This window comes from Pseudophryne corroboree, chromosome 1 (assembly GCF_028390025.1).
Source record: "Pseudophryne corroboree isolate aPseCor3 chromosome 1, aPseCor3.hap2, whole genome shotgun sequence".
In the NCBI taxonomy this organism is placed as follows: domain Eukaryota; kingdom Metazoa; phylum Chordata; class Amphibia; order Anura; family Myobatrachidae; genus Pseudophryne; species Pseudophryne corroboree.
The window spans coordinates 45,801,998-45,820,971 of record NC_086444.1 but is presented as its reverse complement, the minus strand read 5'-3'; the positions used below and the strand labels follow the sequence as shown (position 1 = coordinate 45,820,971).

General features: G+C 48.6%; 1 protein-coding gene across 1 annotated transcript in view; it reads right to left on the bottom strand.

Annotated features, from left to right (window-relative positions):
- Nucleotides 1–588: 588 nt before the first annotated feature.
- CTIF (cap binding complex dependent translation initiation factor) overlaps nt 589–18,974 on the bottom strand; it is a 403,817-nt gene continuing 385,431 nt past the window's right edge. The window contains exon 13 of the mRNA XM_063959126.1: nt 589–10,034. Coding sequence (XP_063815196.1) covers nt 9,819–10,034 — 216 coding nt within the window. The 3' untranslated portion in view covers nt 589–9,818. The remainder of the gene's footprint in view (nt 10,035–18,974) is intronic.

Genomic DNA, 18,974 nt, shown 5'->3' with positions numbered 1-18,974 from the left:
CCCCATGAACAAAATGCCCAGAACTTCAAAAATAATTTTCCATGCTCCCGAACGAGGCGACGTGAAAAAAACAACATCATCTAAAACATTTCCCCCCCCCAAAATTTAAAAAAGCGAGACGACCCGTAGCGCCAGATGCTTACCACTATACCGGCCTATGAGTGTATGTTGACCCTAAGATTTGGCCACGCCCAAAAGTAATGGACACTCAAAGCACTAGTTGGCTCCCCCACTCCTTCCTGGGTAGAGCACAGCATCGTAGGCGGTACTGCAGACACATTCATGGGGTACACTTCACTCAAATAATAAAAACAAAAAGACCACAGACGTGATGTGATAAGTGTGTAAAAATTCCTTAACACACAGATTTGTCTTGCTTCTTTCTGTGTTCTTCACTTAGCTCTTTATTTCCGCATTATGCATTCTGTGTCCATCAGCAAGCTCTTTTTATCAGCAAGATACAATACAAGGGGGGCTACACTGCTTTAGAGGAGGTTTGATCCAGAGAGCATCTCTGGGTCATATCCCAGGGCAATGGAAACAGACAACTGACTGATTATATAAATATTTGAATGAAAAACACAGAGAGAGAGAAAATTATTTATTAGATACAAATAAGAGCTGCTGGAGGTGCACAATATTAAAGAGACCTGAGGGTGGGAAATCCCCATTCTATTTTAGATTCAGTGATTCTCAAAGGATGCAGGTCCCTCCATGCGTGACTTATAATGATGCGCCAGACCAGTGTACTGGACATCGTTTTGCTAATAAATAACAGTTATTTGCCCGAATGCCGGTAAATTAAATACGTTTAATACTGTACAACAAACAACATAAAGAAATACCGCAATGAAGACAGTGTATGATATGTAGGGTTAAGCATTTATTACCTGAAGTGGGTTCTAGAGCGTATACCGGGCCTGAATATTTCATGAACAGATCTGGCCATGAGAAGCTATAGGGACACAGATCGGGGAGTAAACTCTGTGCATTTAAAGATTCTCAGTTACTTTTCTTCCAAAGCCGTGACTAGTATCAGACTGAATAATTCATAGATTACAGTCTCAATGTAAAGGCTTCTTAAAACACAATAAACACATTTCTATAAAATGGAAATAGCTTTTTCTTTATAACATTACAATGGGTCTATACATTACAGAAAGTCCATGTCGTAGAATCATGGTAAGAATTCTCGCTTTAAACCAAATGACAACATAAGGCTCAAACAACATAAATGAAAAATATAAATGCACATAGAGAAGTGGAACGGATACATACATTCAGCCTAGTGGTGTGCTTTCCTATAGTCATGGACTAGATAGAGACAGACAATAGATATTCCCCAGTAACAGCAGGAAATTAGAACATTATTTAATGCAATGGATTTGGGATATGGATATTGTATCACACAGCTGTCATCATGCCACGCCCACCTCCGTCACCACCCCCGCCCGCGAAGGGCCACTCACACTGCCCCCCCCTCCCCTCTAACAGCTCAGTGCATACGGAGGGGGTGGGGCTTGGTGTCACTTGATAGAGCAAATTGCAAGAAGCCCCGCCCACCTACTCTTTGTTTTTACCACTCAATAAACCCCCACAAACACCCAGCCTGTAACACACTGATCAGCTTATACTCTGCACATGAACGTTGTGGTTTGGATGAAAACCCATTCGGTTTCGGACTGAGTACACCAAAGTGTGGAACCGTGGTTCACAAAGGCCAAGTGCCCTTCAGCTGCTAATTATTGCAAACTTCATAATGGACAGCTTTCGCCTTCTCGTATCTCAAAGTGACTTCAGGATCTAAGTGGGGCTGGAGCCCTCTACACTGTGTTTGCTGTGCACACAACTTTACCCTAGTATACTGCCTGCCGCAAGCCAGTGCTTGGTATATATACACAGTAGCCAGGGTGGTAGTATGTAGGATATGAGCAAGTAGGTAGGGAAATGGGCAAGGTGGGGAAAGGACAGGGGCAAATTGTTGGCTAACTCGGAGGCACTGCTTAGATAGACTCCCTAGTAATAACAACTACTCTATGCCTTATTCCAAGGAGTCCGCAATAACCATGGAAAGGACTTGGAATAATACATTGGAGATTTTCAAATAATGTGCCCCTTGGGCCTCTGCATTTCTGTAGTCTTTAGTAGTAATGTAAGTAATGGGGAGGAACCCTGGCCTGGTATCAGAGGACACGGCGGGTCTTGGCATGCGCGCCATTCCAGCGAGTTTGCATGCACTTTCAAAATTCTTGAATCCACAAGGTTCAATTATTCAATGGATTCAATTATTTCTGCATTAAAACTACAGGCAAACTCCTCGGAATCACGCTGTGACGGCAACTCGCAGGCTATTTACTAAGGGACAATGTTTCTGGCAACGAGCAAACTGTGGGATGGTGAAATACTTTTCTGTACAGCAAACCAGTGACCCCATAGTTCCACATGTCTGCATCCTTGATATGTGAATCATTCCGGTGCCACTGGACTAAAACGATGCAGTGGATGACTGCCATTATGTTAAACCAGTCCAGCACACAGCACAGCAGAACAATAAGCTGAAACTGTCCGGCCACTTTGGATTCGGAGAGCGCAATGCAGAATTCTGTAATGATGCAACACCTCAATCTGCTAATTGTGACGGACGGAAAGAGATTGTAAGGTCATCGTGCTTGACCTGCCACCTCAGGAGAGTTTACATGTTGCACCAATAACCTTGGAACCGAAGGTTCACTGAGGAATTATACACGTATCTGACTTGTTGTGTATTGGTTCCTCCTAGAAGATGTCTGCCTTCCACACAATGTTTGCGACCGATAGACAATAAAATAATGTCCATTTTCATGACAGGAATGACCCCCTTCCACTCGAAGAAAAACCTCTAGTATATAATACCCAACACCACTCTGTCTTACGAACATCGAATGGCCGACATCTTGAAAAACCATTGTTTTCCTATGAAATTCAAAAATACCTACTGTGGGACGTTTTGTTGTAAAATTCAGGCCCGTAAACGTATTGTAAAATTCTGGCTTTATGTCGTGTTTGTGAACTAACTTAGATATTAAATTTGGAACATTTTGTGTACTTCAGTTACATAATCAGCAAACTCTTCCTGTTGCCCTTTTGGATAAGACTTACAAAGTGCATTTCTTGCACATAACGTGCAGATACATGCACAAGAGAACTTGGCACCAATTTTTGTTTTCCACCCTCATTTCCCAAAAGAAATAAAAGTATTGTAGGTACTGGGTACATAAAAAAATGCCAACGTGAGAAGGTGACATGAAACTGGAAAGATGGAGACGTGTTATAATGAAATAAACTTCACATCGACAGAAAGTGTGATATTTTGATGCCTGGATTGTGTCCGTTCAACTTCCCCTCACAGTCAGTGTTGGACACTCCAGGAGAAACAGGAATATCGTCAACCTAACGTCCCCATGAATATCATTTTATCAGTGATTCTACCTCCACGCCTATTACCAATCTGAACTCCTGAAAGGAACAGGATGATTTCAGGTCACATCAGGAGTAATTGGACCATTATCAAGTCAACATTTCGAGGCATAGGACGGATTTGATTTATCAAAGAGAACAGGAATATCAACAATTTGACTTGATCAAGACAAATAGTTATATTATAGATTTAAGCTCTTGTAGAGGACGAGAATCCAGATTTTGACCTCTACCGAGAAACGAGACCTCTTGCTCAAAGCTCCTGAGCAATGAAACTTCCATTTAGCATCTCGATCTCATCTAGATGAGAAGCCAATGGGAGAAGGCACAATATTGGTACAGATCCATTGTAGTCCTCAATCCGGACAGAGTCCGGATTGATGCACGGCCCAAGAATGCAAGACGCTCATCCTGGTGCTCGTTAATGGGGTACTTGGGACATCAAGCCAAGTTACCTACATTGTAAACTCACTAGGGAATATGCCAGGTTCGGTAGGGTCACCAGCCCACCTAATCACTCCCTGTGACGTATTACTAGCACAGGTAAGAACATGCAGAGTGTAAATGCCCGTAGGTTCAGAGCTGGCAGCGACCGAATATCTGCCAGCAGAAAGCATTGGACCTGTTGGCAGTACTGCAATACCTTACACCTGTTTTCAATTTAATCGCATTCCTCAGCAGAAAAGAATGCGAACCACAGCTAAACCCACGAATTCCTCTGTGATAAAACACATTCTCGGTCACTGTCAAAGACCGCTTATGGAGCTGTGCTTGTGCGGATTCAACACAGTCATTCCGCACCGCCGGCAAGCACAGCTCACTAGAGATAGATAAACGGCGCGCCACGGATGCCTACACGCCGCCTCAATTCATAAATACTACAGCGCAATCATAGCCACTGCGCCAGGAGCGCTACAGAAGACGCCATCACCCCCGCTCATGCAGAAGGTAACAAATTCAACGCTCAGTAAATATTTTGATTGAGCCCGATCATTTCCAGTGTTTCCTGCATTAGGACATTTTTTCCCCCACATCGACCATGAACACCGGTGAGCCAATACCCAAGAGTTAGTTGTGCTCCTAAAAGTAAAATAAAAATCACATTCCAGACACAACGCTATTACTTAAAACATTAATGCACGGCCCAAGAATGCAAGACGCTCATCCTGGTGCTCCTTAATGGGGGACTTGGGACATCAAGCCAAACTTCCTTATACTCCCTGTGACTGCAGGATGAGCACAGAACAGGAAACCACCCTGCCTTTCCCCTTTCGTCTTTGGAATTCGACGTTTAATAAGCACCAGGAATGATTTACTAAGTCGAGGATCAATAGAGAAAGTAAATAAGGAAATGGCCAAGCCGTGACATCATTTCCTGATTCCCTGCAGGAAGTGAAGCGGTGACCTGGCGTTCTCCACTGCCCATACACCAGCAGTCGCCCCCTTCATTAACTCTCCTTGGCCGGGACGACAGCCTGAATACAGTCAGGCAGCAGGGCATTGTCCCAGGCTGCTTTTCATTAGTACTCAAGACAAGGCCTCAACTGAAAGACCCATCTTCATTGTTGTTGACGCTACTACATGACACGATTCAATAATCATGCCAAAGTGCACGCATTGAGAGCACGGTGTAGCCCAACGTGACATTCACATGTGAAAGAGCCAAGTGTCAAGTCATATTTCCAAAGCTCATTACGAACCACCTTTAATTTCCCTCTCCGCTAAGTTATGGTGTACATACACCAATAAAAAAATAAAATAATTGCTGTACAAAAAAAGTATATATTTTTTGATACAAGAAATGAGAAAAAAAGAAGAAGCACCTCATACCTCTGCTGTGTCACTAGTGCATTCTCATAGATATGGGCACAACCAAACAACATGGCCGCCTCCACAGTGTGTCACTGTACCTTATACACTAAGGACTGCAACTTACTGTATTACCTGGCCCAGGTGCCCTGTATTTGCACTCAGAGATAATATATGGTATCCGGACTCCAGGTCGACACCACTTAGCTCGACATGAGTTTTTCACATTTTTATTTAAAACTTTTTCATACTTTACGATCCACGTGGACTACGATTGGGAATAGCAACCTGTGCCGAGCGCAGCAAGTCACCTTGCCTGAAGCATGCCGAGCGAAGCGAGCCATGCGAGGGGGCGCTGTGCACTAATTGGGGTTCCCAGTCACATTATGAAGAAAACGACACCAAAAACACATAAAAAAAATCACGTCGACCTTGATCATGTCGACATTTTGTTCGCGTCGACCCATTCGCAGTGTCGACCAACTGCTGTCGACCCTGAGTCCCAGATCCATTATATATATATATATATATATATATGAAGATGTACACAAGGTAGGAACACACCCACCTAAGACAGCTGTAAATACAGATTTTCAACTCCTTGATTAGCGTTAGACTGACATAAAAAACCCCCACAGTGTCGACATTCCAAACGTGAACATTTCACCAGTGTCGACATGCGCAATGCCAACATATCGACCATGTTGATATAATATTCCTAACTCTGTATATAGGCCCCATATGTGTATTTATAAGGGGTGCACTGTGTACGGTGTGCACTATACAGGGAGCCCCTGGGTTCCACGGTGGCCCTGCACTGCACACTCAGAGTATACTTACATTAAACCCATATGCGGGTCCCTCCTCCTGTACGGCGCCATCTTTCCAGTGACATCTTCGGGAAAATGGCGCTGCACAGTCAGAGCAAAGACTCTCTCTCTCTCATGCGCATGTATTATCTGCCTGAATATCACTGGGAAGATGGCGCCGCAAAGGGGAAGGTACCAGTTTGTGGGCACAAGGCAATAAGCAAGGTAGGTGTGCCCCAATGCTCAGAGGAGGGGGTCCACAGCACAAAGGCCCCCCACCCTGAGCAGCCTGATACGATTTAAAGGACAAACCCTGAATCACACAATGTGGAACAGGGTGTGAGATAGGAGATAGTGTTCCGCACAAGGATATTAGTGCACAGGACGTCATGAACTCCAGGGGGGAGGGGGGGCGCTAGTGCGCGACTTTACAGTTCCTGACTAATTCCACAGTAGATAAGAACCCATGGATACTTCTGCTCTGACAGACCTACAACATAGGCGCCAATACTCTCAATGGGGGACACGGAAATTGCATCAGGTCACAGTGATTATTACGTAATGACAGAGCATTTAGAAGCTCCGCAGACATCCTTATGCATCATCCAGGAAAATATAAGCTGTAGGTGTGTACGAAGCCCCTCAACGAAGCCAGTCAACCATCGAAACACATCGGCCGGGCTTCTACATATATTTTAAACATGCAGGCGGAGATGTATCAAGACTTGGAGAGAGATAAAGTGGAGATGCCACCATGCAGCTTCTGCCATATACCTAGTACAGTCTATGACACGACAGACTTTTGATTGGTTGCTCTCCCCATGACTTGATCTACCCCCCCCCCACCCAGAGTTGACTACTTCATTTCCATGTACAAAGAGCGTTAAAATGCTAGTAAACGCTTGTCATTCGCATTTAACATGTGTTTGTAGCTTTGTAAATAACACAATGGATCATTAGTATAAGCAGCAGCGGATACGGAAAGCAGAGAAATAACAGATGTATAAAACACCAGTGGGGTTCAGTATAAGTTCCCAATGGTCGGGATACAGACAGTCCCCTCTAAAGTACACTAACCCTCCTCTGCCCCCTACCCTAACCCTGCCCGGTGGTGCCTAATCCCAACCCTCCTCGCTTGGTGCCTAACACTAACCTCTACTTCTATGTGCCTAACCCTAACCTTCCTGTCCCTGCTCCCTAACCCCAACCCCCCTTCTCCTGCCTAAACCGGTCGGTGTTGTAACGCCAGTATCCCGCGAGGCATCATTATCTATATGCCGAGGTTTGCGGCGTCCTTCGGGATCCTGGCAACAGTATATCGACCACTTGGATCCCGGTCCGTCGGACAGCTAACTGCTTCCCCACCAGTGGGTGTGGAGCCTCAGAGCTGCACAATGCGAGAGGTAATCGCTAAGCTGTTTGGGTATTATAAGAAGAGTACAACCATACAGTGCACAGGGGAGGGGATGTATTAAGCCTTGGAGAGAGATAAAGTACCAATCAGCTCTTGTCATTTATCAAATACAGCCTGTAACATGGCAGTTGGGAGCGGATTGGTTAGCACCTTATCTCTCTCCATGGCTTGACATCTCCATTACAGTGTTGTCAGTTGGGATGACTTGTAACCAGCTACTTACTAACAGAGTATCATCAGATGTATGGCTAGATATTCATCCACTGACATTGGTGCAATGCATGTGGAGTCCCCCCCGTCGCAATACAGCAGGTGGAGAAAGGTCTGCAACAATCCTGATGCGCAGTGGGTGTGGTCTGACATGTGAATAATAAAGTTGCAGTTACGGTGTATTTATTGGCACTGGCACATCCACCTAAGTGACAGCCCTCGGTGTGACATCACAGGTAGGCGGGTCCCTTAACGTCACCCTCGCACAGCTAGGTATTATAGAGGCAAACGAAACCCACAAGCAATAAGTGTATCCGAAGCTCTTACTCTGGCAATGCGGGATTTAAAAAATAAAGTGGTTAACGTGAGCCGTCCGGTCATCCCAACGTGCGCTGCACAATTATCTCATTCTATTAGTGCGCTATAGGAAATAAAAGAATGATGAGAGCCCTAAAGTCATGTTACTGGATATATCCACCACATAGCAAACATATTTAATATAAATTACTAGGCCCCTAATAGTCTTTTTATTCAGTAGAAGCATCAACATTGCGAGAGAGAGAGAGAGAGAGAGAGAGAGACACAGACGGACACACGTGGAACAGTACGCCTGGAGACAGTAACCTTTAAGTAATACTGTTTTAATTAGAGCTTCTCTGGATAATTCAAATAAAGAAGTGTATCCGTGTATATTTACAGTTTTTGTGTAACCGTCACCTTCAGATGGCTTTTATCTACATGCCCGCAAATGCCAATCTGCCAGTGCACTAAATGCATTGCTTTCCTGCTTTCTTCTGTGCTTTTCAGCCATGTCTTCTCATCATCAGCTAGAGTTGTTTTAAATTGCCACGGGATACCAGGCAAAGCTGAGCTCTGCAATGAGTGATGTGCCACGCGATGAGCCCAGGGCAACAAAACCAAACCACTCTGCCTGGTGATCTGTAGACATGGCTGAAAAACACAAAGCGCAGCACAAAAAAAAAATAACAAATAATTGTAATGTATCTAGTAAGAGTTGCATGGGGGCTTCATAAACACCAATATATTTTAGGTCATATGGAGGTAGAAAACCCCTGTAACACTATTGGAAATATTGGTGGGCGATTAATAACGCACAATCATTTCAACAGCCACGTCCGAGACACGTGAACATTTTTTTTTCCTGTTGTTGAGGATTGTTAATTACGTATAATTGCTACAAAAGTTCACAACAGAACCTGCTGTTTCCTTTATCGATTTAACCTTTCTGCCACAGGAAAAATAATAGTTACTACACATTGCACGGCAATTTATCAGAAACTCTCGCCCAGCCCTATAAGAGTTAAACTTAAGTGAATGACAGTTGGGTTGGTTAGTGTACACTTCCATATCTACCACTCTTACCAAAGCCTCACAATATTCCACCCAATACTCAAGTGCAGGTAAAACAGCCTCCTATGTTCACCTGCTCAGTCACACGATGGTTAATTACGGTCTGACTTTTTTCTTTTCTTTAGCCCAACCATTCAAAAGGAAAAAACAACAACGTTAACCAGGTCTTTCGGATGAAAACAAAGAGTGCAAATGAAAACATAACCCGTATTCTAATACACCAACAATCCGTGATTCAAGGCCCTGAACACACAGCTCCCCGCCGCCCCGGCACACCAGCCACAATAGAGGAGGTCAGCGATGAATGCGTGCTCAGACCGTGCCTCCCTTTTGTCCTCTGGAGACATCTGCCTAGGTCACCTCCTGCCAGTTGGCCTGTACAGGCCCTCGCAATTGTGTGCAAACAATGGCCTTTCACTCTACATCTCTATTGCACCCACGGTAACAATGTTTTGGTGCGTGTGCCGAGGGTTATACAATATGCAAATTAAACGACAAGAGGAGGCGGCGTCGTCGTTCCTAGCTGGGGACCAGACTGTCAAGGCGGCTGCTTCCCCTTCTTCTCCTGGCTGAATGAGTTCTTTAGCATGCTGTTTAATTGACAGGTGTCTTTCCTTCAGTGTTTTCATAGAAAGGTTTCGAGAGTCTGGTTGGTAAGGTACATCCCGGTCTGTGTGAGGGTTGGTGAGACTTCCCCCCCTACCCTAGGTTGGTGTCCTGTGCCTGCTTACCCCCAGGCACCCTCCACATCAGCCAGTGAGTTTCTGGATAGTCTTGTTGTAGTACTGGGTGATGGTTGGCGTGAGGGGGTTCCAGCTGTTGGCATGCAGCTCTATGACCTCAAGCAAGAGGGACCGCGTCAGCATGGACTCCGAGGGACACAGCATCTTGTCCCGTGTCGTGGCCAGCAGCTCCGTCATCATCTCGGGCAGCTGTTCCTCCAGCAGGCGGCCCGTGCTGTGTAGCTGTCAACAGAGGAGAGGTTACTAGTCTCGTGTTAAGTGGCCGCTGCCCCAGATGCCCGGTGGCTCCAATCTCAGCTGGCCCATGAGAATGTCAGGCACGGGGCAGACTGGGGAGATGGTGCGGGTGGCAGACTGAAACATATAATTGCCCTAAGGGGGGGGGGGTTGTAATAAATGTCAGGCCAATGATTGAGAATCCCCCACTGGTGCACACAACTTACTGCAGACTAGCACATACCTTATATCTGTATACAGTTTATATCCCCTCAGCGGTCATTGCCCACTAAGGGACAAGCAGAGAATGGCCCACCATGTGTATTAGATGCAAAGTGCCCACTGCCTTATAAAAGTGGCATATATGGTAATGATGGCAGAACTCTAGTCTCTGCCCCCATTGCCACATTGTATCCCCTACAGATTGTAAGCGCATGTCCATTTCCCCTCTTTGTCTTTTCTACGTAATCATGAGGGTGTGGTACAAAATGTTACACTGTTGACATGTTAAAATGTCAACACTGACATAAGGTTGACATTGTGAATGTCAGCAGTCATCAAGTTGACAGAGTTTAACCCTACCCGCAGCCTAACCCTAAACCATACCGTACCCGCAGCCTAAGCCTAACCCTACCCTAACCACAGCCTAACCCTACCTGCTACCCTAATCGCAGCCTAAGCCTAACCCTACCCTAACCACAGCCTAAGCCTAACCCTACCCACAGCCTAACCCTACCCTACCCACAGCCTAAGCCTAACCCTACCCTAACCACAGCCTAAGCCTACCCTAACCACAGCCTAAGCCTAACCCTACCCTAACCACAGCCTAAGTCTAACCCTACCATAATCACAGCCTAACCCTACCTGCTACCCTAATCGCAGCCTAAGCCTAACCCTACCTGCAGCCTATCCCCTACCCTAACCACAGCCTAACCCTACCCTAACCACAGCCTAAGTCTAACCCTACTCTAACCGCAGCCTATGCCTAACCCTACCTGCAGCCTAAGCACAATCCCTAAACCCAGCCTAAGCCTAACCCTACTGTAACCGCAACCTAAGCCTGTACCCTACCCTAAGCACAGCCTAAGCCTAACCCTACCATAACCACAGCCTAAGTCTAACCCTACACTAAGAGCAGCCTATGCCTAACCCTACCCTAACCGCAGCCCTAATCGCTGCCTAAGCCTAACCCAACCCTACCTGCAGCCTAAGTGCAAACCCTAAACCCAGCCTAACCCTACTGTAACCGCAACCTAAGCCTGTACCCTACCCTAACCACAGCCTAAGCGTAACCAAACCGGAGCCTAAGCCTATCCCCAAACCCTACCCTAACCGCAGTCCAACCCTAAACCCAACCCTAACCGCAGCCTAAGTCTAACCCTACCCTAATCCTATACCCTAACCACAGCCTAACCCCTACCCTAACCCTAAATCCTACCCTAACCACAGCCTAACCCTAAACCCTACGCTAAATCCTACCCTAACCACAGCCTAACCCTAACCCCTACCCTAACCACAGCCTAACCGTAAACCCTACCCTAACCCCTTAATCCTACCCTAACCACAGCCTAACCCTAACTCCTACCCTAACCACAGCCTAACCCCAACCTCTGCAATAGTCGCAGCCTAAGCCAAAACCCTACCCACAGTCTAAGCCTAACACTAAACCACCTTCCCTAACTGCCAGCTTAAGCCTTATGTTGACATAACAACTGCATACTGCGTACCTGTATGTAATGTAATTATGTATCCACATTATTGTCTGTACTTATGTATCGTATTGTCATCTTTTCCCTTGGACAGGAGCTGGGGTGTGTGCACAGTCACAGCACTAATGCTGTACTACCTAAAGTGAACAGATCAGTACAGGAAAGGCGTCATTATGCAGCTCAACCTTAATATAAAGCGGCCCAGTATTTGTGTGGTAGAGGCAGGCGGTACTTAGTGGTGAATGTGCATTGTGCCGCCTGCAATAAAACCTTCAGAACCTGGAGTGTTGCTTTGCTCCATGTGTTAAAGGACTCTGATTACAGAAAACACAAATACAGCTAGTGCCAAGCTTAGGATAGAATTCCTAAAATCACTGGTCGCTCTGGTTCCAAAAGCTACGTACTGGAACCCTCTTCAGGGCTCTGGGCTGGGGGTTTCAATAAAGTGAAGTTTGTGTTGCTGGAACATGCGCTGAACACGTCAAACTAACGTACAGATTTTACCCACCGCTCAGGAACCCCAGAAAACAGGGCGAGTCCTCGCCAAGGTTCACAGCCATTTCCCTCGGCTGCTCCGTAACGTGTGTTTGGGAAGGATTTAATCCTGGCTGCGCTGCGTGTCATGTTCCTGGACGCAAGGCTCTCTATGAAGAGCGCTGTTCGGCGTGTCAGGAGAGTGTTCCGCTCTCGGGTACACAGGAAAGTCCTGTCTTCCTACAGACAATCACACTGACAGCCGTGGACGCAGTGACGGGCTGAAATACTATTACTGTAATGCAGGCTTCAGCCACGGTAGAGACTGGGAGATTGACACACTTCCCTAAACTCAACATATGGGATAACAATAGGTCACAACCCTGATCCGAGACTGCACTCTTATCCACCCAGCCCACAACCCTGATCCGAGACTGCACTCTTATCCACCCAGCCCACAACCCTGATCCGAGACTGCACTCTTATCCACCCAGCCCACAACCCTGATCCGAGACTGCACTCTTATCCACCCAGCCCACAACCCTGATCCGAGACTGCACTCTTATCCACCCAGCCCACAACCCTGATCCGAGACTGCACTCTTATCCACCCAGCCCACAACCCTGATCCGAGACTGCACTCTTATCCACCCAGCCCACAACCCTGATCCGAGACTGCACTCTTATCCACCCAGCCCACAACCCTGATCCGAGACTGCACTCTTATCCACCCATCCCATAACCCTGATCCGAGACTGCACTCTTATCCACCCATCCCATAACCCTGATCCGAGACTGCACTCTTATCCGACCAGCCCACAACCCTGATCCGAGACTGCACTCTTATCCACCCAGCCCACAACCCTGATCCGAGACTGCACTCTTATCCACCCAGCCCACAACCCTGATCCGAGACTGCACTCTTATCCACCCAGCCCACAACCCTGATCCGAGACTGCACTCTTATCCACCCAGCCCACAACCCTGATCCGAGACTGCACTCTTATCCACCCAGCCCACAACCCTGATCCGAGACTGCACTCTTATCCACCCAGCCCACAACCCTGATCCGAGACTGCACTCTTATCCACCCAGCCCACAACCCTGATCCGAGACTGCACTCTTATCCGACCAGCCCACAACCCTGATCCGAGACTGCACTCTTATCCACCCAGCCCACAACCCTGATCCGAGACTGCACTCTTATCCACCCAGCCCACAACCCTGATCCGAGACTGCACTCTTATCCACCCAGCCCACAACCCTGATCCGAGACTGCACTCTTATCCGACCAGCCCACAACCCTGATCCGAGACTGCACTCTTATCCGACCAGCCCGCAACCCTGATCCGAGACTGCACTCTTATCCGACCAGCCCGCAACCCTGATCCGAGACTGCACTCTTATCCGACCAGCCCACAACCCTGATCCGAGACTGCACTCTTATCCGACCAGCCCACAACCCTGATCCGAGACTGCACTCTTATCCACCCAGCCCACAACCCTGATCCGAGACTGCACTCTTATCCACCCAGCCCACAACCCTGATCCGAGACTGCACTCTTATCCACCCAGCCCACAACCCTGATCCGAGACTGCACTCTTATCCACCCAGCCCACAACCCTGATCCGAGACTGCACTCTTATCCACCCAGCCCACAACCCTGATCCGAGACTGCACTCTTATCCACCCAGCCCACAACCCTGATCCGAGACTGCACTCTTATCCACCCAGCCCACAACCCTGATCCGAGACTGCACTCTTATCCGACCAGCCCACAACCCTGATCCGAGACTGCACTCTTATCCACCCAGCCCACAACCCTGATCCGAGACTGCACTCTTATCCACCCAGCCCACAACCCTGATCCGAGACTGCACTCTTATCCACCCAGCCCACAACCCTGATCCGAGACTGCACTCTTATCCACCCAGCCCACAACCCTGATCCGAGACTGCACTCTTATCCACCCAGCCCACAACCCTGATCCGAGACTGCACTCTTATCCACCCAGCCCACAACCCTGATCCGAGACTGCACTCTTATCCACCCAGCCCACAACCCTGATCCGAGACTGCACTCTTATCCACCCAGCCCACAACCCTGATCCGAGACTGCACTCTTATCCACCCAGCCCACAACCCTGATCCGAGACTGCACTCTTATCCACCCAGCCCACAACCCTGATCCGAGACTGCACTCTTATCCACCCAGCCCACAACCCTGATCCGAGACTGCACTCTTATCCACCCAGCCCACAACCCTGATCCGAGACTGCACTCTTATCCACCCAGCCCACAACCCTGATCCGAGACTGCACTCTTATCCACCCAGCCCACAACCCTGATCCGAGACTGCACTCTTATCCACCCAGCCCACAACCCTGATCCGAGACTGCACTCTTATCCACCCAGCCCACAACCCTGATCCGAGACTGCACTCTTATCCACCCAGCCCACAACCCTGATCCGAGACTGCACTCTTATCCACCCAGCCCACAACCCTGATCCGAGACTGCACTCTTATCCACCCAGCCCACAACCCTGATCCGAGACTGCACTCTTATCCACCCAGCCCACAACCCTGATCCGAGACTGCACTCTTATCCACCCAGCCCACAACCCTGATCCGAGACTGCACTCTTATCCACCCAGCCCACAACCCTGATCCGAGACTGCACTCTTATCCACCCAGCCCACAACCCTGATCCGAGACTGCACTCTTATCCACCCAGCCCACAACCCTGATCCGAGACAGCACTCTTATCCACCCAGCCCACAACCCTGATCCGAGACAGCACTCTTATCCACCCAGCCCACAACCCTGATCCGAGACTGCACTCTTATCCACCCAGCCCACAACCCTGATCCGAGACTGCACTCTTATCCACCCAGCCCACAACCCTGATCCGAGACTGCACTCTTATCCACCCAGCCCACAACCCTGATCCGAGACTGCACTCTTATCCACCCAGCCCACAACCCTGATCCGAGACTGCACTCTTATCCGACCAGCCCACAACCCTGATCCGAGACTGCACTCTTATCCACCCAGCCCACAACCCTGATCCGAGACTGCACTCTTATCCACCCAGCCCACAACCCTGATCCGAGACTGCACTCTTATCCACCCAGCCCACAACCATGATCCGAGACTGCACTCTTATCCACCCAGCCCACAACCCTGATCCGAGACTGCACTCTTATCCGACCAGCCCACAACCCTGATCCGAGACTGCACTCTTATCCACCCAGCCCACAACCCTGATCCGAGACTGCACTCTTATCCACCCAGCCCACAACCCTGATCCGAGACTGCACTCTTATCCACCCAGCCCACAACCCTGATCCGAGACTGCACTCTTATCCACCCAGCCCACAACCCTGATCCGAGACTGCACTCTTATCCACCCAGCCCACAACCCTGATCCGAGACTGCACTCTTATCCACCCAGCCCACAACCCTGATCCGAGACTGCACTCTTATCCACCCAGCCCACAACCCTGATCCGAGACTGCACTCTTATCCACCCAGCCCACAACCCTGATCCGAGACTGCACTCTTATCCACCCAGCCCACAACCCTGATCCGAGACTGCACTCTTATCCACCCAGCCCACAACCCTGATCCGAGACTGCACTCTTATCCACCCAGCCCACAACCCTGATCCGAGACTGCACTCTTATCCACCCAGCCCACAACCCTGATCCGAGACTGCACTCTTATCCACCCAGCCCACAACCCTGATCCGAGACTGCACTCTTATCCACCCAGCCCACAACCCTGATCCGAGACTGCACTCTTATCCACCCAGCCCACAACCCTGATCCGAGACTGCACTCTTATCCACCCAGCCCACAACCCTGATCCGAGACTGCACTCTTATCCACCCAGCCCACAACCCTGATCCGAGACTGCACTCTTATCCACCCAGCCCACAACCCTGATCCGAGACTGCACTCTTATCCACCCAGCCCACAACCCTGATCCGAGACTGCACTCTTATCCACCCAGCCCACAACCCTGATCCGAGACTGCACTCTTATCCACCCAGCCCACAACCCTGATCCGAGACTGCACTCTTATCCACCCAGCCCACAACCCTGATCCGAGACTGCACTCTTATCCACCCAGCCCACAACCCTGATCCGAGACTGCACTCTTATCCACCCAGCCCACAACCCTGATCCGAGACTGCACTCTTATCCACCCAGCCCACAACCCTGATCCGAGACTGCACTCTTATCCACCCAGCCCACAACCCTGATCCGAGACTGCACTCTTATCCACCCAGCCCACAACCCTGATCCGAGACTGCACTCTTATCCACCCAGCCCACAACCCTGATCCGAGACTGCACTCTTATCCACCCAGCCCACAACCCTGATCCGAGACTGCACTCTTATCCACCCAGCCCACAACCCTGATCCGAGACTGCACTCTTATCCACCCAGCCCACAACCCTGATCCGAGACTGCACTCTTATCCGACCAGCCCACAACCCTGATCCGAGACTGCACTCTTATCCGACCAGCCCACAACCCTGATCCGAGACTGCACTCTTATCCACCCAGCCCGCAACCCTGATCCGAGACTGCACTCTTATCCACCCATCCCATAACCCTGATCCGAGACTGCACTCTTATCCGACCAGCCCACAACCCTGATCCGAGACTGCACTCTTATCCACCCAGCCCACAACCCTGATCCGAGACTGCACTCTTATCCACCCAGCCCACAACCCTGATCCGAGACTGCACTCTTATCCACCCAGCCCACAACCCTGATCCGAGACTGCACTCTTATCCACCCAGCCCACAACCCTGATCCGAGACTGCACTCTTATCCGACCAGCCCACAACCCTGATCCGAGACTGCACTCTTATCCACCCAGCCCGCAACCCTGATCCGAGACTGCACTCTTATCCACCCATCCCATAACCCTGATCCGAGACTGCACTCTTATCCGACCAGCCCACAACCCTGATCCGAGACTGCACTCTTATCCACCCAGCCCACAACCCTGATCCGAGACTGCACTCTTATCCACCCAGCCCACAACCCTGATCCGAGACTGCACTCTTATCCACCCAGCCCACAACCATGATCCGAGACTGCACTCTTATCCACCCAGCCCACAACCCTGATCCGAGACTGCACTCTTATCCACCCAACCACAAATGAAGACTATCCTGTGAAAAATCAGGACTATTGTAAAAGGTATCCTAGCCCATAATGACATATTACCCGATACACACAAATTATGGCCCAGATTTATCAAGCCTTGGAGAGTGATAAATTGCACGGTGATAAAGTACCAACCAACCAGCTCCTAACTGCCATGTTACAGGCTGTGTTTGAAAAATTACAGTTAGGAGCTGATTGGTTGGTACTTTATCACCGTGCTATGTATCACTCTCCAAAGCTTGATAAATCTGGGCCTATATTTGCTTAATCATGCCAGGATGCCTAGGAACTAAAGCTACTGTCACATGAGCACTGATCCGCTGCTTGTTCTATTCATCTCTATGGAAGGGTATTGTAGCTACTGTCACATGAGCACTGATACGCTGCTTGTTCTATTCAGCTCTATGGAAGGGTATTGAAGCTACTGTCACATGAGCACTGATACGCTGCTGGTTCTATTCAGCTCTATGGAAGGGTATTGAAGCTACTGTCACATGAGCACTGATACGCTGCTTGTTCTATTCAGCTCTATGGAAGGGTATTGAAGCTACTGTCACATGAGCACTGATACGCTGCTGGTTCTATTCAGCTCTATGGAAGGGTATTGAAGCTACTGTCACATGAGCACTGATACGCTGCTTGTTCTATTCAGCTCTATGGAAAGTTATTGAAGCTACTGTCACATGAGCACTGATACACTACTTGTTCTATTCATCTGTATGGAAGGTTATTGAAGCTACTGTCACATGAGCACTGATACGCTGCTTGTTCTATTCCGCTCTATGGAAGGTTATTGAAGCTACTGTCACATGAGCACTGATACACTGCTGGTTCTATTCAGCTCTATGGAAGGGTATTGAAGCTACTGTCACATGAGCACTGATACGCTGCTGGTTCTATTCCGCTCTATGGAAGGGTATTGAAGCTACTGTCGCATGAGCACTGATACGCTGCTGGTTCTATTCAGCTCTATGGGAGGTTATTGAAGCTACTGTCACATGAGCACTGATACGCTGCTGGTTCTATTCAGCTCTATGGAAGGGTATTGAAGCTACTGTCACATGAGCACTGATACGCTGCTGGTTCTATTCAGCTCTATGGAAGGGTATTGAAGCTACTGTCACATGAGCACTGATACGCTGCTTGTTCTATTCAGCTCTATGGAAGGGTATTGAAGCTACTGTCACATGAGCACTGATACGCTGCTGGTTCTATTCAGCTCTATGGAAGGGTATTGAAGCTACTGTCACATGAGCACTGATACGCTGCTTGTTCTATTCAGCTCTATGGAAAGTTATTGAAGCTACTGTCACATGAGCACTGATACACTACTTGTTCTATTCATCTGTATGGAAGGTTATTGAAGCTACTGTCACATGAGCACTGATACGCTGCTTGTTCTATTCATCTGTATGGAAGGTTATTGAAGCTACTGTCACATGAGCACTGATACGCTGCTTGTTCTATTCATCTGTATGGAAGGGTATTGAAGCTACTGTCACATGAGCACTGATACGCTGCTGGTTCTATTCAGCTCTATGGAAGGGTATTGAAGCTACTGTCACATGAGCACTGA